The following is a 20179-nucleotide window of genomic DNA, read 5'->3' as shown; positions in this document are numbered from 1 at the left end:
TCATCATGGCAAGAGCTGCAATTATTAATGACCGTTCCAGCTGTCAGAGTGGAGAGGGAGGAGAACACCCACTTCCCCACACCCGCTGCCCTCGAGCCAGCTCCAGCTGGAGGTGCTGGTGTGGGCTCACGCCCGTCCTTGGGGACGGCAGCTGCGTTGTGTGAGCGAACGCTTGGCTGCTCCGCGCTGGAGAACGCCCAGAGCTGGTGCACGTGGCCCATGCGTGCCCCACGACCCCTCAACCCCTCTACAGTACTCAGGCACAATGACCAGACGACACTGCCAGGTATACAGGGACCCCACTAAGGTCTGACCCCTTCCCCATCTCCCCTTGCTGCATTTTGCCCCCCAGATTAATTACTGCCTCCATTAGCAGTCCTGCCTGCTACAACAGGGATGACCCAGTCAACACAAGGGGTCAAGCCTGGGTTGAGGCGGGCAGAGGAGAAGAAATCTGAGGTGAAGACTTTCCCTGGAAAGCTGGAAGGAGCTGAGTCAGGTCCCAGAGGGAGCGGGATGAGGGCAGAGCATGACCTTCCCAGCCGGCCGCACCTCACTCGGCAAAACCACTGGCCTGGAGACAGCCGGCACTTGCAGAGACGTGTTTATTAGAGGCACTAAAAGCACCGTGGCTGCATCAGCGCAGCCCGACCAGAGGGTGTGGCTTGGGGGGAGGCATCGGTGGCCCCAGGATGGCAGTGGCAGAGAGCTCTTTGGTAGGAAGCTGTGCCCAAGCCTTGCAGGAGCAGCCGCCTGGCTGGGCTGGCACCAGCACACGCTGCCAGCCCTCAGCTGGGCCACGCTGGGCTGGGGGTGATGCCAGCCCCAGGGAGGCCAGCAGGGTGGGGGGCAGGAGAGACAGACAGCCCCGGAATGCAAGCGGGGCAGGAAGGCACCGCAGCAGTTTGAGGGGGGCTGGGGGGTTGTCATGGGCAGGGCCCCAGGGCTGGGTCTCCAGCCCCAAGCACACAGCAGGGAAGGCTGGGGAGAGTGAGACAGGAGCTGGTCCTCACCCACTCAGGGAGGGATGTGTAAGGAGTATCCCTGCCCCAAGGGAAGGCTGGGGAGAGTGAGACAGGAGCTGGTCCTCACCCACTCAGGGAGGGATTTGCAAGGAGTATCCCTGCCCCAGCACTGAGCTGCCAGGCAGCAAGGGAGCAGCCCAGCTGTGGCACACCCTCTCCAATTCCAGCCTCAGCATGGCTGTACCCACCATGCTGCGTGCCTCAGGGGCAAGAGATCCATGCAGCATCCCATTCCCAGGGCTCCTAGGGCCATTTGAGAAGCATGTAAGAAACCACTCAGCTATAAAAGGCTCTGGACCCAGCACTGTACCTGGCTGGAGTTTAGCCAGGAGCTACCAGGAAAGAGGCAGGAGCAAGGGAAAGGGCCAAGGGCCCAGCCTGGCTCCCTGGGGCCAGCAGGGCAGGGGGAGAGGAGCATGCAGGGCCAGGGGCATGTGTGGGCACAGCTGAATTCCCACCCCTCACACATGGGAGAAAGCGTGGCTCTTGCACAGCGGCTTGTCCTTCTTGGAGTAGAACGTCTTCCCTTCCAGGTTGGTCTGGCAGATCTGGGGAGGAGAGTGCAAGTGGTCAGCTTGGGCTGAGTCAGCCTCTGGGTCCCCCACAGCCCAGCACTGGTGTCACACAGGCACCTCCACATGGCCAGGGACAGGAAGGTTCAGAGCAGAGTCCCAGTCTCCCAGAACGGAGGCAAATGGGAAAAAATCTTGTGGCAGCAGGTCTCCTGAGCTGCTGGTGTACCCCACCCAGAGCAGGACTGTCAGGGAGAGGCACAGGCCCTGCAACAGCCGGGGAGGGAGGCACAGTGCTCACCGCACAGACAAAGCAAGTGTCGTGCCAGCTGAACCCCAGCGCCTCCAGGAACCGGTCCCCAGCATCGATCTTGAAGTCACAGCCGCGGCACTTGGTGCCAAACATCTTCTCATAGTCTGTGGGGAAAGGCAGAGCCCAGGTCAGCACTTCCATGCACTACAGCCACTCATCCCAGGGGAGCAGGGATGAAAGCCAGGATCCCACAGGCACAGCCTGGGGACAGCTCTGCCAGCCCCCACCCAGGTGAGATAATGCCCCAGATACCCGGGAAAGGTGCAGGGTGGCTCGGCCACCATAGGGTTCCAGGGGGAGGAGAACCTCATCTCCCAGGATGCAGCACTTGCTTTGATATACATCCTCCCTCATTGCCATGGCAACATAGGAGCATGGCACTACCCTGCAGCTAGGGAGAACCAGGATGGAGGGCTCAGGGCTGTGGGATTGGGGTCTCCGTGCTCCCCACAGCCCAGGGGGAGCCCTGTGGAGCAGGGCAGCTCACGGCCCCAGCCCTGTGAGCAGCTGCTGAGTCCCAACAGCACCCCAGGGCCACATGAGGTGACACACGGGGTCCCTGGGTCCTACCTCTCTCGCAGTAGGGCTGTCCCTCCTCCATGTAGAAGGCTCGGTTGCGGATGGGAGTTTTGCAGGCGTTGCAGGTGAAGCACTGCACGTGCCAGGTCATCTTCAGTGCGTGCATCACCTCCTGGAGGGGAGACACCGTCAGCCAGGGGCAGGAAGGGACAAAGAATCCCCTGAGATGGACCAAGGTGGGAAGGAACAGAGCCAGGCACTGACAGCAGAGGACAAGGACAGGAGATGGAGGACAGCAGGCTGAGGGACACTCACCCCAGTGATCTTCTTCTTGCACTTGGCGCAGCTGGGTGCGTAGCGCGTGTCGTAGCACTTGGGGCAGAAGATGGAGCCCTTCTCCTCAAAGAAGCCACCCTCATCCAGCACCTTCCTGCACTGGCAGCAGATGAACTCCTCGGGGTGGTAATAATGTCCCAGCGCCACGAGGTACCGTCCCCTGTGGCAGGACAGAGCTGTGTCAGCCGCGCCGTGGCCCAGGACGCCGGCGTGGCAGCGGTGGCGGCCGGGGCTCACCTGATGACCTTGTTGCACTTGTAGCAGAGCGGGGTGCGGCCGGGCCCCTCGGGGGCCTGCTGGGCTGCCTGCACGATGGAGCTGCGGTTCTGCATGGGGGTCGGCGTGGCCGGCTGGCTGTGCTTGCTCACCACCGTGCTCGTCTTGTCCGGGGCGTAGCGCTCGGCAAACGAGGGGTCCACAGCCCAGGGCGGGCGGCTGGTGGGGCTGGGGGTGGCACTGGGGGTCCTGGGGGCTGCACACGCACACAGGTCTTAAGGGGAGTGTTTCTGATCCCTCAGCAGCCCCTCCCCAAAGAGCCCAGAGATGTTTTGCTCACCCAGTCCTGGCTCAGTCTTCATCGTTGCTCCTGGGGATGGGTCCGGCACGGAGACCTGGCTACAGAACAAGCAGTTAATCCAGCCTGCCCTGCTCACCCCACTGCCCAGGGGTGCAGGCAGGACTCCCCACCCCAACAAACAGGAGGGAGCTGGCCAAGCCCCCATGCCCAGCAGTAACTGGTTTAGTGATGAGGTACTGAGCCAAGGGCCTTCAGTCCTGCCAAGACACAGCATCCCCAGGGTGTCTGGTACCCACTGTGGTGGTCTGGGGAGAGGCAGGAGGGAAGGTTCTGGGCTTCTCCAGGGACCCCAGGGACCACACAGACTTTGGCTGCCTCCTATTATGTGATGATTACCCCCAGTCTCACTAGGGTGCAGGGCAACCTGGATGTGACCTGATGCAGGGAGCCTCAGAGTCCAGCTCAGCAGCACTGGGAACAGGCAGGGCAGGCAGGAGATGGCAACAAACCAAATTTTATTTGTGTCAGAGAAAACTGGGCAGAGCTGGTACCCAAGGGCCATGGCACCATGGCAGAAGGTGTCACAGAGAGGTAAAGGCAAAAAATGGGGTGCTGTCCACCCCCCTGCCTGGCTGCACAGAACAAGGAACAACCCTGACAAGCTGGTGACATCCACGAGCTCAGCTGCCCCACAGCCCCATGCCAGGCTTGCAGGACACTGTGCCCCAGGCCCAGATGCTGCCCAAACATCACAACAACCCAGTGAGATTTGGCCAGCGCCATCAGCCACTCCCAACCCACCATTTCTGGGGCACCACGGCGCAGCTCAGCATTCCCAGCTGAGGGGCAGCAATGCCCAAGGGGTTCTGCCCAGGACGTGCAGCCCCCCAGCTGCTGCTGCCACACACTCCCCTTACCTGGGCTTCCTAACAAACACATCATCATGATCCTCCACTGAGCGCAGCAGGAGAGAAAGGAGGAAACAGTCAGTCCTCACAGACCGAGGCCCAGGCACAAGAGGGGAAAGGGAAAAGAGGAAAACCAACCTCTCCTCCCACCAACCCCTGCCCCAAAACAAAGCCCTGCCCAGCCAGAGGGCAAATCAAGACCCCAGACCGGTGTCACCACCACGAGACCACGCACAGCCCCACCAGCTCCCACTGACACAGCCACCCCACAGGGATCACACGGGGCCAAAACCAACACTCCAGCACCACTCCAGATTCCGCCGGACCCTGGCAGCCCAGGGAGAGTCCAGCAGCCCCTGGCAGTGCCAGGCCTGTGGAAACTCACTCTCATCTGTGCCCGTCAGCTGGGCCAGCCTGCGGAAGGAGCGGGACTGCGAGGTCCCGGTGCGGGGCTGCCAGTCCTCAGCGTCCTCCATCAGTCGCAGCTTCCCGGGGTTGCACCCGGGGGTGCTGGGGGGCTCCAGAGGCTGTGGGGGCTGTCTGTGAGTGACAGAGGGCAGGAGCTCAGCCAGCACCAAGCACAGACCCTGCTCTGGAACAGGGAAGCACTCCAAAAGGTGCTCTGGCACATGGTAACACCTCTGCCAGACCCTGGCACTCACCGCTGCTCCACCGTGCCCCAGCTGGACCCGTGGGCATCCCTGTGGCATCGGAAAAAATGGTGGCACAGCAGTCAGTGCCTGATGCATGGCTCAGCCCATGCTTTCCATAGGCACCCACCATCTCAGAGATACAAGAACCTCATGGAAATGCCGACAGCATTCACTCCTGACCAGCCTTGCAGCCATTCCCTGACCCCACATGATATTGTGCCCCAGGTACGGTGCCTGCCCTGTGACTCCAAAAATGCCCAGCAAAGTGTTGTGTTACCAGCCATCCCTACTCATTGTGCTGCATATTAACCTCCCCAGCGAGGTGCCAGCAGTGCCCTGTGAGTCTTGCCTGCACACCCATCTGGGGACAAACTGTCTGGCCAGTGGGTGTCCAGGCAGGAACCTCCCAAGGTGAAGGTCAAAGCAGTGACTGAGCACTGGCAGTGCCTGTTGTGGGGTGAGCACAGGATGGGCTCTGCAGCTCCACCACCACCTCAGCTCTGGGAGAGGACAAAGAGGGAGAGAAGAATCCACAACAGGGCAAAGAGTTTGCCCAGAGTCACGAGAAGTAGTGATGCTGAGGGGAAGGAAAGGAGCCAGGAGCACTCACCCAGCTCTGCCACACCAGGCCCACAGGACAATGTGCCCCAGGTGCAGGCGTTACCCAGCACCTCCCAACATTCCACAGCCACGTTTTCCCAGTGCCATCAGCCTCCTCCACTTCTTGCCCAAAAGGCTAAGGTGCAGCTCAGCATTCCCAGCTCAGAGCCAGCAGTGCCCAGACACCTGGGACATGCAGCCTCAGCACATGCTCCCCTTACCTGGGCTTTTTAACAATCTCATCCTCACCGTCCTCCACTGAGTGCAGCAGGAGAGAAATAAGGAGACGGCATCAGTCTGTTGTGACTGATGCCCAGGAAAAGCAGGAAAGGAAAGGAGGAAAACCAACCTCCCCACGACCATCCCCTCGCCCCATCACACAGCCCTGCTTGGCCATGGGGCAGAGCTGCCCCAGACCAGCACCACCACGAGCCCACACACAGCCCCGGGCAGCCCCAGGCAGCTCCCCGACTTGGGGCCAAAATCAAACTGCTGATGCCACATCACCCCACTGCCTCTCCCAGCTTCTGGCTATGCCAAACAGTCCCACATCCCCAGGCAGTGCCAGGCCTGTGGGAACTCACTCTCATCTGTGCCCGTCAGCTGGGCCAGCCTGCGGAAGGAGCGGGACTGCGAGGTCCCGGTGCGGGGCTGCCAGCCCTCAGCGTCCTCCATCAGTCGCAGCTTCCCAGGGTCATACCCGGGGGTGCTGGGGGGCTCCAGAGGCTCCCTGTGAGTGACAGAGGGCAGGAGCTCAGCCAGCACAAAGCACAGACCCTGCCCAACACTGCAGCACAGGGCAGTGCTGCCAAAGGTGCCCTGGCACATGGCAACAACTCTGCCAGACCCTGGCACTCACCGCTGCTCCACTATGCCCCAGCTGGACCCGTGGGATTCCCTGTGACATCGGAAAAAACAGCAGCACAACAGTCAGTGTTTGACCATGCCTGCCATGTGCACCTGCAACCCCACGGAGGCACGAGCCACATGGAAATACTGATCAGCAGCCTTGCAGCTGCTCCACATGATGCAAAGCACCAAGACCAGTTGCTGCCCAGTACCTCCCAACATCTCCAGCAAGGTGTTGTGATTGTCACCAGCCACCCCTACCCAGGTGGGTACTTGGGGCAGGACCCTCCCGAGGTGAAGGTCAGAGCAGTGGCTGAGTGCTGGCAGTGCCCATTGTGCAGCTCTGAAAACACCTCAAGTCTGGGAGAGGGAACAGAGAGGAAGGGGAGAACCCCCAGCAGTGCAAAGAGCACCCCCAGAGTGACTGCAAGCAGCAAGGGTGAAGTGGCCGTGGGGGCTGAGCCTGGCAGGGGCACCTTGTGGCTCCTGCTGCTGCCCCTTACCTGGGCTTTTTAACGGGCTCATCCTCACCATCATCCACTGAGGACACCAGGAGAGAAAGGGGAGATGGAGTCAGTCTGTGGCAACTGAGGCAGGAAGACAGCAGGAAGGGAAAGGAAGGAAAAATGCCCTCTCCTCCCACAGTGCCCCTAACCCAACACACAGCCCTGCCTGGCCATGGGGCAGAGCACAGCTCCAGCCCAGCCACACCACCACGAGCCCACACAGCCCTGGGCAGCTCCTGCTGGTTCAGCTGCCACAGAGGGCACAAACGGGGCCACAACCAAAGCCCTGCTGTAACAACACACCACGGCCTTTACCAGCTGCCCCAGCAAAGCTGGGCACTCAGCCAGGCCCTGCAGGAACTCACTGCTGCTGGCGCCCACCATCCGGGCCAGCTTGCGGAAGGAGCGGGACTGGGAGGTCCAGGTGTGGGGCTTTGAGTCCACAATGTCCGCTAACATCTTCAGCTTCACTGGGTCACACACAGTGTCACTGGGGGGCTCCAGGGGCTGCGGGGGCTGCCTGTGAGTGACAGAGGGCAGGAGCTCAGCACCAGGATTGCACCCTGCTCTGAACAGGGAAGCATCCCCAAAGATACCCTGGCACATGCCAACACCTCTGCCAGACCCTGGCACTCACCGATGTTGCCCCGTGCCCCAGCTGGACCCATGGGCATCCCTGTGGTATCAGAAAGAATGGTGGCAGAGCAGTCAGTGTCTGACCAGCCCATCCCTCCCACTACACATCCACAGCCCCAGAGACGCACGAGCCTTGTGGAAATGCAGACAGCGTTCACTCCTGATCAGCCTTGCAGCCATTCCCTGGCTCCATAGGACATCGTGCCCCAATTCTGGTCTAGTTCCCTGCCCTGCAACTCCCGACACCCCCAGCAAGGTGCTGTCAGTGCCACCAGCCACCCCTGCCCACTGTGTCCAGCACACTGTGCTGCATCTTGGTCTGCCCAGCCTGGTGCCAGCAGTGCCAAGCAGGTCCTGCCTGCACACCCAGCATGAGGACACCTCATCTGGGCACAGCCTGCCTGGTAGGACCCCCCTGAGGTGACTGTCAGAGCAGTGGCTGAGCAGTGGCAGTGCCTGCTGTGGGGTGAGCCTGTGGCTCTGCCAACAGCTTGGCTCTAGGAAAAAGGAAAGGATGGGAGAGAGGGTGGAGGAAAAGGAGAGGAAAGAAGAAACAGCAACAGGGCAAAGAGCTTCCCCTGAGTGACTGCAAGCAGTGAGAGAGAACAAGCCTTGTGGGCTGGGCCCAGGGTGGGCACCTTGTGGCTCCTGCTGCTGCTCCAACACACGCTCCCCTTACCTGGGCTTTTTAATAAATTCATCCTCACCATCCTCCACTGAGTGCACCAGGAGAGAAAGGGGGAGATGGAGTCAGTCTGCAGCAACTAAGGTCCAGGAAAAGCAGCAAGGGAAAGGAGGAAACCAACCTCTCCGCTTGCCTGGCCCCATTGTACAGCCCTGTCTGGCCACAGGGCAGAGCACAACCCCAAACCAGCACCACGAGCTCACACAGAGCCCCGGGCAGATCTCACTGGCTCAGCTGCCCTCAGGGAGTTAACTGGGGCCAAAACCAACACTCCCGGGTGCTACATCACCCTTCTGCTCCTCCCAACTTCTGGTTACCCCGAAACAGTCCCACATCCCCAGGCAGTGCCAGGCCTGTGGGAACTCACTGCCATCTGTGCCCGTCAGCTGGGCCAGCTTGCGGAAGGAGCGGGACTGCGAGGTCCCGGTGCGGGGCTGCCAGTCCTCAGCATCCTCTAACATCCTCAACTTCCCAGGGTCACACCCGGGGGTGCTGGGGGGCTCCAGAGGCTGTGGGGGCTCCCTGTGAGTGACAGAGAGCAGGAACTCAGCCAGCACCAAGCACAGACCCTGCTTCAGCACAGGGCAGTGCTGCCAAATGTGCTCTCACCAGACCCTGGCACTCACCACTGCTCCACCGTGCCCCAGCTGGGCCCATGGGCATCCCTGGGATATTGAAAAGAATGGTAGCACAGCACTCAGTATTTGACCACAGCACAGCCCATCCCTCACAGATGCACTCCAGAACTAGGAGAAGTCAGAGACACTCACCCAGCTCTGCCCTGCCATCCTGCAGCCCACAGCAGGCTCACAGCACGCTGTCCAGCTGCTGCCTAGCACCTCCCAATACCCCCAGCAAGGTGTTCTCAGTGCACCAGCCTTCTCCAGATCCCTTTTCCTCAAGAAGCAATGGCAGAGCTTGGCCTCCCCAGCTTGGTGCCAGCAGTGCCCAGCAGGTCCTACCCAGCACAGACATCTTGTCTGGCTGGTGGGTGTCCCAGCAGGACCCTCCCGAGGTGATGGCCAGAGCAGTGGCTGAGCTCTGGCAGTGACCACTGTGAGGTGAGGACAGGGCGAGCTCTGCAGCTCCACCAACAGCTCGACTCTTGGAGAGGGAGAGAAAAAACAGCAACAGAGCAAAGAGCTTCCCCTGAGTGACTGCAAGCAGCAAGAGAGAACCAGGTGTGTGGGCTGAGCCTGGGGTGGGCACCTTGTGGCTCCTGCTGCTGCTCCAACACACGCTCCCCTTACCTGGGCTTTTTAACAAGCTCGTCCTCACCATCCTCCACTGAGCACAGCGGGAGAGAAAGGGGAGATGGAGTCAGTCTGTGGCAACTGAGGCCCAGAGACAGTAGGAAGGGAAAAGAAACAGGAAAGGGAAAAGGCCCTCTCCTCCCACTGCCCACCTGTCCCAACACACAGCCCTGGGGCACGGCCCCAGCCCAGCGGCACCACCACACAGCCCCAGGCAGCTCTGCCTGGCTTCACTGCCCCATAGGGCCAAAACCAACACTCCACCAGGCACCAAAGCCTTTATCCAGCTCCAGTTTCCCCAGCAAAGCTGGGCAGTCAGGCAGTGCCAGGCCCCCTGCGAACTCACTGGCGTCTGCGCCCACCAGGCGCGACAGTTTGCGGAAGGAACGGGACTGGGAGGTCCAGCTGTGGGGCTTGGAGTCATCAATGTCCTCTAACATCCGCAGCTTCACTGGGTCACACACTGGGGTGTTGGGGGACTCCAGCAGCTGTGGGGGCTGCCTGTGAGTGACAGAGTCATCTGTCAAATCTGACAGATCTCCCGGGGCTGTCCCCCACCTTCCCCAGCACAGAATCACAGCACACCAGTAGCAGAGATGTCACACCTTGTCTTATTCCCCACCCCAAATTCCTCCCTCACAAAGGCTGGGCCTCTGAAGGACTGACTCTGGAATGACCACACCATTCCTGGCAATTTGAAACTGGCCCCAAGGGCCAGAAAGAGAAAGGACAGAGCAAGAATAAGCCAAGGTCAAAAAACACCATCAGGGAAGCTGCACCACAGCCGTCTATGGCAGTGCCACCTGGCCATGGGCACGGCGCCCAGCACAGCCCACCAGCCCTTGCCCAGCACAGCCACATCTTGGGGAACAGGGAATGGATCACACACAAGGACACTCCAGGGCCCCAGCGTCTGGCAGAGACAGGCAGCTGTCCCCTCCACACTGGGGACAGCTTGGTGCCAGGAGTGACCCACCCACATGGGCAGAGCAGTGCCTGCTGCCCATCCCCAGGATGGCCCTGCCCTGAAGGACAGGGCACGGGCAGGCAAGGAAGAGGCATGCAGGGAGGATAGAGAGAGCAGGTAAAAGGCTTACTGACTTGTCAAGGCTCAGCACCTGTAGGGAGAGGGAAAGAGAAAGGGAGGAGAGAAAGAAAGAAAAAGGAAGGTGAAATTAGACCTACAGCACCCAAGAAGTTTCCAGAGCTCACCTATGGCCTGCATGAGCCCCCTATCCCTGACTCTCACACCCAGCTCACCCAGGGCTGAGAGCACACTGGGACACAGGGGCAGATGCCAGCAGACCAGACTGTGCTCCCTCAGCCCCCAGAACAGGCCTGGATGCCCAGGGAAGTCAATGCCACATCCTGCCCCATTGCCCAGTTCCTGGGCACTATGGCAGCTCTGGCAGGAGGAGCAGGGACCAGCAGCTGCTGCACACATGCAGCAGAGCTGGGGAACAGAGTGGCAGGGCTGGAGGCCATCACTCTGCCCAGCCCCTTCCTGCAGCCAGGGGAACAGCAGGACTTGCCCAGGCAGGCACCACCGTTTCCCTGCCACTCCTGCAGCCAGGGGAACAGCAGGACTTGCCCAGGCAGGCACCGGCCGGTGGTCACAGCCAGCCACCGTTTCCCTGCCAGTGCAGATGCCAGCCAGTGTCCTGCCACAGCCACCGTGCCAAGCCTGGCAGGAGCCCCCCCAGGCTGACACGTCCCTGAGCAAGGGGCCAGCACGAGCGTGGCTGCGTGTCCCCGTGTGACACAGAGACAGTTCTGCTGTGCCACCTCAGCACCAGCCGCCGGCTGCTCCGGCACAGGCACTGTCACCCGCTCCCACCCAGGGTGCCTGGCATGCAAGGCGCAGCAGGGCCGGGCAGCAGGCTGCCCCCGATCCTCAGGGAGCAGGATGGACAGCAACATACCCGTTGTGCTGGGGGGTGCAGGCGGGCGCCAGGGGCGCGTAGGTCACGGGTTTCGTCACCAGCCCGGGCCGTGGGTTCGGAGGTGAGCCGGCCCCGAAGGGCCGAGCTGTTTTGTTGAGGGCGGTGCTGGGAGCGAAGTTATATTTCAGGGGTTCAGAGCAGGGGAGTGAGTCCTGAGCGAGACAAAACACACAGACACGGGCTCACACGTCAAGCAGCATGCAAGGGGCAGCCCTGGGCCAGGCAGCGCAGCAGGCAGCCAGGGAGGAAAGCCGGACAGCACGTGCACCTTGGAGACCAGGCTCTGCCAGGCTGGCACTCGCTCCACTGGGCACCTGGCCCGGCGACAGCAGGTCACAAACCCAGCCTGAGGGTCACTTGGAGATTAGTAGGTGCCCCGGACACTCGCTGCTGCCCGTGGCAGGGCGGTGCATGCACACACGCCGACTGCAACCGCCCCACGGCACAAAGCTGAACACATGCAGGTGGCTGCTGCCCAGGAGCCACCAGTCATCAGCCCCAGCCCTGCCTCCCTGTGCCAGGGCACTCCCCAGCACTAGCAAACATGGTGCTGCACCTGCCCAGCCTCCTCCCCTGTGCTGGCCCCTCTGCATCCCTGCCCACACCCAGCGCCAGCAGGGGCACAGACGATCCGGGCCCAGGCACCTACTGTGCAGATCCCGCTCCCTCTGACCCTCCATGGTGCCAGAGGTCAGAGCTGCTCCTCCAGCTGGGCTTTCTAGACCTTCAAACACACCCTAGCCCCCTAAAAGCCCCAAGAGCAAAGTCCATTTGTTTCACTACGCTGAGATTCCCTTCCCCTGAGATGAGGCTGAGCTACCACTGCGGCACCAGGAGCCACACGTACCTTCTGCGGCTTCCCCAGCTGGTTCTGGGCTCTGCAAGAGAGGAGACAGATGGGCAGGTACTGGAGCTGGTCCAGACACCACCAGCATGCTGGTACCCCAGGGATGCAGCACCCAGCCGAGGGGAAACATGGCCAGCTGGCACTGCCCTGTGGCTTGCAGTCAGGTTAAGCCTTAACCAGGCAAGCAGAGCCCTTGGACACAGCCAGGGACTTCCAGGCTCTAAGTAAGGAGCAGAGATGCTGGGAGATGGTGATACCAGGAGGTGGCACTGGGGAGAGGGCGCTGAATACATTCCAGTCATACCAGAGCCCCATGTTTGAGGAACCCACGATTCCTACCTGCTCAAGGTGAGGCAGAGTCTGTCCCCGCAGGCACGGATCCTGTTCTGGGCCTCGATGTGTGTCATGGCACTGGTGCTCTCCCCGTCGATGTACAGCACCCAGTCGCCCACTCCCACGCCGGCCTGGGCTGCCTTCCCACCCAGAGTCAGCTGCAGGACAGACAGAGTTAGGGACAGCTGGAACAGCCAAGCAGTGACATGGGAGCAGAGGGACATCCTCGTGAGGGCAGGGGCCTTCCAAGGCCCAGGATCCCCAGCCCAGCACAGAACACCACACCGACCTGACCCAGGGGAAAGCAGGGACCCCCAGATTACTGCCCATTTCCCAGTGCATGAGCCCAGAGCAGCCTCTTCCCCTTGGCAGCAGCAGAAGGCAAAGCACTTCTCCAGGGCACTGCCCAGCCCTTGCCCTCTGGCACGCCTGGGGACCCTGCCAGCACCCCAGGGCCTCATCGCCGTGACACCAAACACAGAGGCAGTGCTGCCTCAGCCTCGAAGCCCAGCCACCCCCTGGGGTCATCCCTGTGGTCCGGGAGCAGGAAGAGAGCACAGTGAGTCAGGGCAGCCCACGTCTCACTGCAAACCACAGGCATGTCCAGCCCTTCGCCTGGGGCGGGGAAGGACAGGGGAGGCACCCCTTGGGCACTCCCCCCAGCCGCCCGCGCTCCCGGCCCGTTCCCACCAGGCACAGACATTACCTCATTCCCACAGAGGAGCAGGAGCCCTGCCGGGGCAGGGAGACACCCGCCCCCACCCATGTGGCCCTGCTGGGACAGCCGGGAGCACAGCCACAAGTCTCTCTTCCCTGCCACGGTGCCAGGGATGCTCCATGGCACAGCTGAATGTCAACCCCGTGCTGGGAAGTGGAGGCTGCCCTGCCCTCCCCTCCCACCAGGGATGCACAGCCAGAGGAGAGCAGGGCCCGGACTGCACACAGCTCCCAGGCACTGACAGACAGACAGACAGACGTGGGCAGGCTGCAGCCATTCCTGCTCCTCCAGCATGGAAGAACTCGAGGCGCTTGGACCCAGACCAAGTATTTCCTCAAGTCCTGTTAGACATGAACATAAAAGGAGCGAGCCAGATTCCCAGCGCTGTCAGAGGGCTGAAAAATCCCTGCCACAGAGTCCTGGCCCCTCCTTGCAGAACCCGGCTCACCCCAGAGCCACACATCCCTTCTCCAGGCCAACACCAGCCCTCCATGCAAGGCCAAACACCACACATGGACTGGATGTGGCCCAGTTCCACCTGCACCCCACTGCTATTCCCAGCAGGACATGGGTACCCCCACGCTGCCCTCCCATTCCCCCAGCCTGGCACAGGAGGGTGCCCTCAGCAGCAGTGATGCCCCCAGCTCCTGGCCATGCTGCTGCAAGCCCCAGCTTGCTGCCCTGGAGGGCTGGGGAAGGCACAGGGCAGCTGTGTGGGTTTGGAGGCAGGAGTTGGGAGAGGTTTTCACACGACTGACTGCCCAGGAAGGGGAGAGCACGTCAGGCTGCGTCACGAAGCCTCACCCAGCCTGGTCAGCACTTCCCGTCCCCCTCCATGCCAACGTGCAGGAAACCCCTCTGACAGGTGCCAGCTCAGCCGGGAGCCATGGCAGTGCCAGCCCTCCTGCTTCCCACCCAGACTGCTAACCAGGGCTTCCTTCCTCCCCTCTCCACCCAGTCTTTTGTTCTCTGCACCTCCATCACCACATCCAGAGAGGTGCTCACCTACTGCCCTGTCCAGAGGCCTCCAGGACAGAGCCTCCCTCAGTGCCTTCCCACCAGCAGCACCCAAGTGTCTCTCCTCTTTCCCATCTGGCAGATGCCAGGATGTGCCATACATCCAACTATCCAGACTGCAGTCTTTATCCCAGCTCCATCACAGGGACCATGGTTTGCAGCCTGTCTAGCCAGGGGGTCAGCACCCTAGCAGTGCCCCGTGCCACAGGAGGTACATGTCAGAGGGCCATGAGCTGAAACAGCCTCACTGCTCACCCAGGAGTGCCACAGCTGAAAGTCAAGCCAATGGACACACCAGCATTGTCCTGTGTTGCCCACCCCTGCAGACCTGCAGAGCAGGGCCCCACTGCAGCCCACAAAGCTGGGGCAGGATGCTTCCTTCCAGCTTGCTACGACAGGGCCAGCTCATGGGAAGCAGTGGCCACGGACAGCAGCATGCTCTGGATCTGGGAATGCTTCTGGAGTGCAGAGCAGCACAGGCTCACACCTTCCCATCAGAGCACACCGCCCTGCCATGCAGCCCAGCCTCACCAGAGAGCCCCCAAAGCTGGCTGCATCCCCTGGGAATGTCCCTGCTGCTCCTGCCCTGTCCAGGACACGGCAGCACTGCCCAAGCCTCACCAAGCACTGCTTCACGAGGCCCCTGCCCCAGGCTCTGGGAGGCTCCTCCATCCAACCAGACCCTTTGTTAAGAACTGGCTCGCAGCCAAGAGAAACATTTTTTAGAGAATAAACTCGCTGAATCTGTCTCTGCGTGCTCAGCAGAGATCAGCAGGCCCCAGGGCAGCGACACAGGCCACTCCAGCCTCACACGGTGCCCTCAGGGCCCGTGCTCCACGCTGGGATGCTGTGGAGATGTGTGCCCTCTGGGGCAGGTGTGCGGTGCCCGGCTCGTGCCAGGGGCAGGTCCCCACGCAGCACTCCATGCCACAAGCAAAGCTGTCCTTGGAGAAGCAGCCTGCGTGCCAGCTGCCCCGGCGCCAGCGGCACAGGCGATGCAGTCACATTCCAAGGCTTATAAGGCAATGGCGTGGCCAAAGCTGTGGCCAGCAGCCGCCCAGGGACGGGGACCTGCACACAGCCAGGGTCAAACCCGGGAGTATTGCAACGGGAGAGGCTCAAACCAGCGGCCACGGGCACAACCAGCTGTGGCACAATGGCTCTCGCTGGAGAAATGGGATTTTTGTGGAGGGAGTCACATCCCTGTGCAGGCGCCTCCTCTCCATGCCCATTTCAGGAGTGACCCCAGGCACAGAGCTGGGAGCTGTGCTGTGGAAAGGAGAGCAGAAGGACTCAGTGCTGGGATGCCAAGCCCAGCGCTGGGGTGCAGACCAGGAAGCCAGTCCCACATCTCAGAGAGCAGATCCCCTCCCGCTGTGGTGGGAACGCTCCGGAAGGGGCCTCCCCTGCCCCCCTCTGCAGAGGCTGTGCAGAATTTCACGTTCCTGCCTGCAGCTCTCTGCCCGGAACACCCCCGTGCTGGGCTGCAGCTGATAAGGGACCAAGGAGGCTACGTGGAGCCAGGCAGGGCAGGATGCAGCATTCCCGGGGCCCCAGCTCATCCACATCCCCCGTACGGCTCTGCCTCAGCCACTGCGGCCTCCCTCCCACAGAGGCAGGAGGAAGGATGGGTGTCACCAGCCTTGGTTTCTCTTACCCTGGAGATGGAGAGCGGCATGCTGAAATCCTTCCCTCCCTGCAGCCTGAAGCCCCAGGGTGCCGGCCCATTCAGCATCACCTTGTAGGACTCCATGTCGCCCATCTCTGCAAGGGAAAAGGGTGTGATCCCAGCGTTAGGGTATGTGGAAACAATGCAGGGAGAGCAGGCGAGGAGAGGGCTCGGTGCCTGGCAGGGTAGGACAGGAGGCAGGTCACGTTTCCAGCTGTAACTCCACCCTGGCCATCCTACACTGTGGTTAGAGACGCACCCCAAATCCATCAGCATCTCCTCCAGCAACGTCAGCGCTGAGGGGCCCAGGCTAACACTGACTAGTGCCAGGGAGCCAGGCACAGCCCTGCTGCCACCCACAGCGGAGTGTCTGTGGGCTCTACTCTCTTCCCAAACCTGGGATGTGCTCCCCTTTCCAGCACCCCAGGAACTTCTGGGAGCTGCTGAGAGCCAAGGCTGTTCAAACCACAGAGAAGCAACAGCAGGTACGGAGCGATAGGAACCAGCAGCATTTTTGCCGGATGAATTAGCAGCAGCAGCAGCACGGGAGCTGCGCGATGCCACCCGAGGCGCCTGGCAGCGCAGCCGGGCTGGCGCTCCGGCAGCCGGCCGAGCAGATGCTCCCTGGGAGCGAGCCCATCTCCGGGGCTCCGGCAGCAGGGAATCCCGGTGCTCCCCTGCCTGACAGCTGTCAGCCGGCCAAGGCTCCGGACAGACAGGCCAGCACTAGCCTCCCGTCACCTTTTACCTGCAAGAAGCCGCCAGACCCCCACGAACGGCCCCAGGCCCGTCCTGCCGCGGGCGGACAGGGCCGGCCGCGGGGCTCCCCGCGCCTCGCCCGGGCCGGCTGCAGGGCCGGGGGCCAGCGTGCCCCCGCTCTCCCCGGGCCGCTGCGGTCTATATAAGGCGTGTAAGACGACACCAGCCCGCTCCCCGCTCGGGAGGGCCGGGGGAAGAGCTGCGTGTCAGGCATTCCCGGCGCCCGGCAGCCGCGCAAGCCCCGGCGAGGCGCCGGGACGGGGCGGCCCGGAGCGGGCGGACACCCCCACCCCTCCCCGGTGGGACGGGCTCGGCTGCACCGGGGGTCCCCAGCGTGCACAGGCTGGGCAGCTCTGCTTATTGCTGGGAAGCGCCAGCCCGACCCGCGGGGGACTCGGGACCCCTCCCCATCCCACACCGCTGCCCCCCTCCAGGGGTCGGGGACGCCGGCTTTGCCCTGTACGGGCCCGACCCTCTACCCACCTTCCCCTTACGCCATGCCACAGGCCTCAGCCCTCCACCCCTCACGCCCCCATCCCCCGCGGCAGAGGACGGAGCCCCCGGCACGGCCTGGCTCCCCGCACTCACCCGCGGCCAGCGGGGCCCGGCCAAGCGGGCGGGAGCGGAGCGGTGCGGGCCGACGCGGGACTCGAACCCGGGCACCGCCCCCGCCCGGCCCGGCCCCACCATATATAGGATCGGGAGGGGGCGGAGCCAGCGGGGGCTTCGGCCAATCACCGCGCGCGCCTCTGCCTGCCGGGGCGGGCACGGCGGCGCCCCCTAGCGGCGAGGCTCGAGCTGCCCCGCCCGCCCCCCCCCCCCCCCCCGGGCAGCGGCGGGGGCGGGCCCGGGGAGCAGCGGGGGCTTCGGCCAATCACCGCGCGCGCCTCTGCCTGCCGGGGCGGGCACGGCGGCGCCCCCTAGCGGCGAGGCTCGAGCTACCCCGCCCGCCCCCCCCCGCTCCTCAGGGCAGCGGCGGAGCCGAGTCCGGGAAGGGCCTTTATTGACCGAACCGGCCGGCACCGGCCACATCAAGCCCAGTCCCGCGCTCCGGGGCTCTCCCGGCTCAGCAGCCGCACCAGCTTGGCCCGAAGGGTGCTGTGAGGCTTGTGCCCGGAGCGCCCCGACAGCGCCTGCTGCCCTCCGCGCCCCCAGCCCGCGGCGCGGGGCGTCTGTGCCATGGCGGCCCGGTTGTCATAGACCGGCCCCCCGTCACCGCTGTGGCCCTCGGGGGCCTGTCGGCGCCCCAGCTCCCACTGCCCTTCCTCCTCCTCTTCCTGGGCCCCGGCTGGATGTGGTTCTGCAGTGAAGATGTTCTCGTAGAGATGCTCAGGGAGCGGCTTCCCCACGGCCCAGGGCTCCCCAGAGCCTGGCTGCCCTGACACAAAGAGGGGCTGCTGGCCCCGGGCGATGGAGGCATAGACGATGGGGCATGAGGCCTCTGGCTCTGGTGGGGTGAAGCGGAGGAGGTTGGCAGGGGGGTGGGCGGCAGGCTGTGTGCCCCCCAGGGCTGGGCTGGGCTGGGGATCGTCGCTCCCAGACCCCCAGGGCTGGGGCTCAAGGCCCTGTGCAAAGAGCTGTGGGTCTGAGACACAGAAGAGTCTGGGGTCCAGGGTGTCCTTGCCCTGCTGCTGGCAGGCAATGGCAGCAGCCACAGCCCGGCAGAGCTCAGGGGCCCGTGGGGTGCTGAAGGTGAAGGTGCCCTCGCCAGAGTCACTGCGGCGGCCAGCCTCGAAGGAGAAGACAGCCTGCAGGGTCAGAGGGGAGAGTGAGGGGCTGCCACCCACCCTGGGCAGGCAACAGCCCCAAGAAGGGAGTGGGGCACTCACCTGGTCCTGGCCAAACTTGCGAAGGAAGGGGTAGGGCCAGGTGAGCAGGGGCTGGCGGGACTGGGGGTCCTTCAGCGTCAGGCTCTGGGGAAGGGCTGAGAGCAGGTAGTGCCCGTGCAGCCCGCAGCGGGTGGCCGCCTCCGTCTGGACCACCAGCACCAAGAATTCAGTCACTGTGGGAGCCAAACAAGTCAGGGGTCAGCACTGAGCTGCAACCCACCCCAGCCCTCCTCACCACCCCTGCACGTACGGTCCTGCCAGGACGAGTAGAGGGAGTTCTCCTCCATGGGGACAGCAGGGCTGGGCTGGGTCCTGGCACTGCTTGGCACTGTCTCTTTTGCACCCTGAAACAGCAAGGGGATGTGAGTATTACCTGGGATGGGGTAGGGGGGAAAGGACAAATCCCCTGCCTGCCCTGGAGCCTCCCAGCTTAGCCAGGCTGGTACCTGGAAGGCCAGCTGGCAGAGCTTGGTGATCCATTCGTCGCGCTGCTCGGCTGCCAGCACATAGCTCTTCTCGGTGGTGGTGAGGTAGAAGGCAGCAGTGGCTGTGGGGCAGCTCTCCGTGCCCGCCGGGCCCACGGAGACGCAGTCAGAGAGGCGGATCACCCGGCGGGCACACCTCTGCAGGGACATCTTCTCTGGGGCCGTGCCATCATCCCGCACATCGAACTTCTCCATGCGGGCCACGCCGGACGGGCTGGCAGCAAACAGCTGGGCTCGCATCTTCCTCCAGCACCTCTAATGCACGGGAAGGGCAAAGGCAGGGGAAAAACAGGTCAGCAAAGAGCTGGCTGCTGCATCTGGCAGCACTGCCCTCCATACAGGGCACGAGGGGCATAGGGGAGTCCTGGCCTGCACCCACCAGAAGCTGTTGGAGGGCACAGAGAACAGGGGCCAGCACAGAGCCCTGACTGTGGGGCAGGGCAGGCCCAAAGCTGGGCTGAGGGGGGCCTGGCCCCGAGCGGGCTTGGCATGGCTCACTGGGTGAGTCACACTCCCTCCTGGCTCCCTGAGCACCAGGTCCTGCTCTTTGTTCCCTGCTGCAAGTGCTGGCCTGCCGACCTGCAGCTGAGCTCTCAAGCTGTTCTCAGGACAGACCCTGATGCAAATTAAAGCCATTTTGAGCTGCAAAGGCTCCTGCTGACAGCCTCACATCTGCTGAGCAGCCTGCTTCCTCCCAGGGGAGCCTCTGCAGCACCAGCACCTTCCCAGTCTGTCATGGGATAGCGGGGGCGCGTGCCACCGTGAACCTCAAAAGTGCAGCAGAGCCTCCGCCCTGCAGGAACCAGATGCAGCCAAGCACCCAAAATACCCACCACCCCCAGCCCACCTGCCTGCTCCATGGCAGGGCACCAGCTCCCCACACACAGGGCTGCCTGCTGTGCTTCCAGGGCTTGGTCCTTGTTCAGCAGGGAGGTCCGAGTGCGATTGCAGCCTCACACATCCACTGAGACCCCCACAGGACACGGCCACCCTGCCGTGGCGTGAGCAGTGTGCCAGCAGGACCTACTTTGCCAACACCCAAGAGCCCCCTGGAGCTGGCCCGACCCCAGGTACTCTCACCGTGTCACCCATACCCTGTCCTGAGGGCTGTGGCACTCACTGTCCCCTCCAAGGGCACAGAGGAGCAGCCCAAGCCACAAGGGTGTCGCTGGATGGTGCTGGCCCCCAGGGCTGGGCCGATGGGGGGCACAGGGACACGTCCCACATGTCCCATGTCCCCAGGGCCCCACTCACACACACACACACG

General features: G+C 63.1%; 2 protein-coding genes across 8 annotated transcripts; both read right to left on the bottom strand.

Moving 5' to 3' along the window:
* Positions 1-1059: 1059 nt before the first annotated feature.
* On the bottom strand, positions 1060-17292 carry PDLIM7 (PDZ and LIM domain 7). Of its 7 annotated transcripts, none has more exons than XM_039701307.1 (25): positions 17187-17292; positions 15828-15934; positions 12442-12593; positions 12103-12133; positions 10414-10430; positions 9659-9813; positions 9310-9346; positions 8686-8724; positions 8427-8581; positions 8054-8090; positions 7376-7414; positions 7104-7258; positions 6736-6772; positions 6243-6281; positions 5968-6113; positions 5605-5641; positions 4793-4831; positions 4516-4670; positions 4140-4176; positions 3262-3320; positions 2943-3177; positions 2685-2865; positions 2421-2541; positions 1839-1954; positions 1060-1573 (listed from the first exon to the last, which is right to left on the bottom strand). In XM_039701307.1, the coding sequence occupies exons 2-25, from the start codon at positions 15930-15932 to the stop codon at positions 1487-1489; spliced, it is 2211 nt and encodes a 736-aa protein (XP_039557241.1). In that variant the 5' UTR covers positions 15933-15934; positions 17187-17292; the 3' UTR covers positions 1060-1486. The 7 variants fall into 7 exon arrangements, with proteins under 7 accessions (XP_039557241.1, XP_039557240.1, XP_039557239.1 ...); XM_039701306.1 differs by having other exon boundaries at positions 1353-1573; positions 17082-17213; XM_039701305.1 differs by lacking the exon at positions 17187-17292 and adding an exon at positions 16588-17028 and having other exon boundaries at positions 1353-1573.
* Positions 17293-17583: 291 nt separating this feature from the next.
* DOK3 (docking protein 3) lies at positions 17584-20068 on the bottom strand. The gene is made up of 4 exons (XM_039701398.1): positions 18874-20068; positions 18678-18771; positions 18428-18600; positions 17584-18346 (listed from the first exon to the last, which is right to left on the bottom strand). The coding sequence occupies exons 1-4, from the start codon at positions 19150-19152 to the stop codon at positions 17630-17632; spliced, it is 1263 nt and encodes a 420-aa protein (XP_039557332.1). The 5' UTR covers positions 19153-20068; the 3' UTR covers positions 17584-17629.
* Between the last annotated feature and the right edge of the window lie 111 nt (positions 20069-20179).

The sequence above is a fragment of the Passer montanus genome, unplaced genomic scaffold (genome assembly GCF_014805655.1).
Source record: "Passer montanus isolate IOZ18808 unplaced genomic scaffold, ASM1480565v1 scaffold15, whole genome shotgun sequence".
Classification (NCBI taxonomy): Eukaryota; Metazoa; Chordata; class Aves; order Passeriformes; family Passeridae; genus Passer; species Passer montanus.
This window is presented reverse-complemented; position numbering and strand designations above follow the sequence as displayed.

Bases quoted from the DNA above. Each gene is read 5' to 3' on its own strand.
- DOK3 (XM_039701398.1), bottom strand. From the start codon at position 19,152: ATGCGAGCCCAGCTGTTTGCTGCCAGCCCGTCCGGCGTGGCCCGCATG. The intron at 18,772-18,873 runs GTACCAGCCTGG...TTGCTGTTTCAG, and splicing joins TCTGCCAGCTGGCCTTCCAG to GGTGCAAAAGAGACAGTGCC. The intron at 18,347-18,427 runs GTGAGTGCCCCA...CTGACCCTGCAG, and splicing joins GCAAGTTTGGCCAGGACCAG to GCTGTCTTCTCCTTCGAGGC.
- PDLIM7 (XM_039701307.1), bottom strand. From the start codon at position 15,932: ATGGGCGACATGGAGTCCTACAAGGTGATGCTGAATGGGCCGGCACCC. The intron at 7,415-8,053 runs GTAAGGGGAGCG...CTGATACCACAG, and splicing joins GAATTTATTAAAAAGCCCAG to GGATGCCCATGGGTCCAGCT. The intron at 6,282-6,735 runs GTAAGGGGCAGC...CCGATGTCACAG, and splicing joins GAGCCCGTTAAAAAGCCCAG to GGAATCCCACGGGTCCAGCT.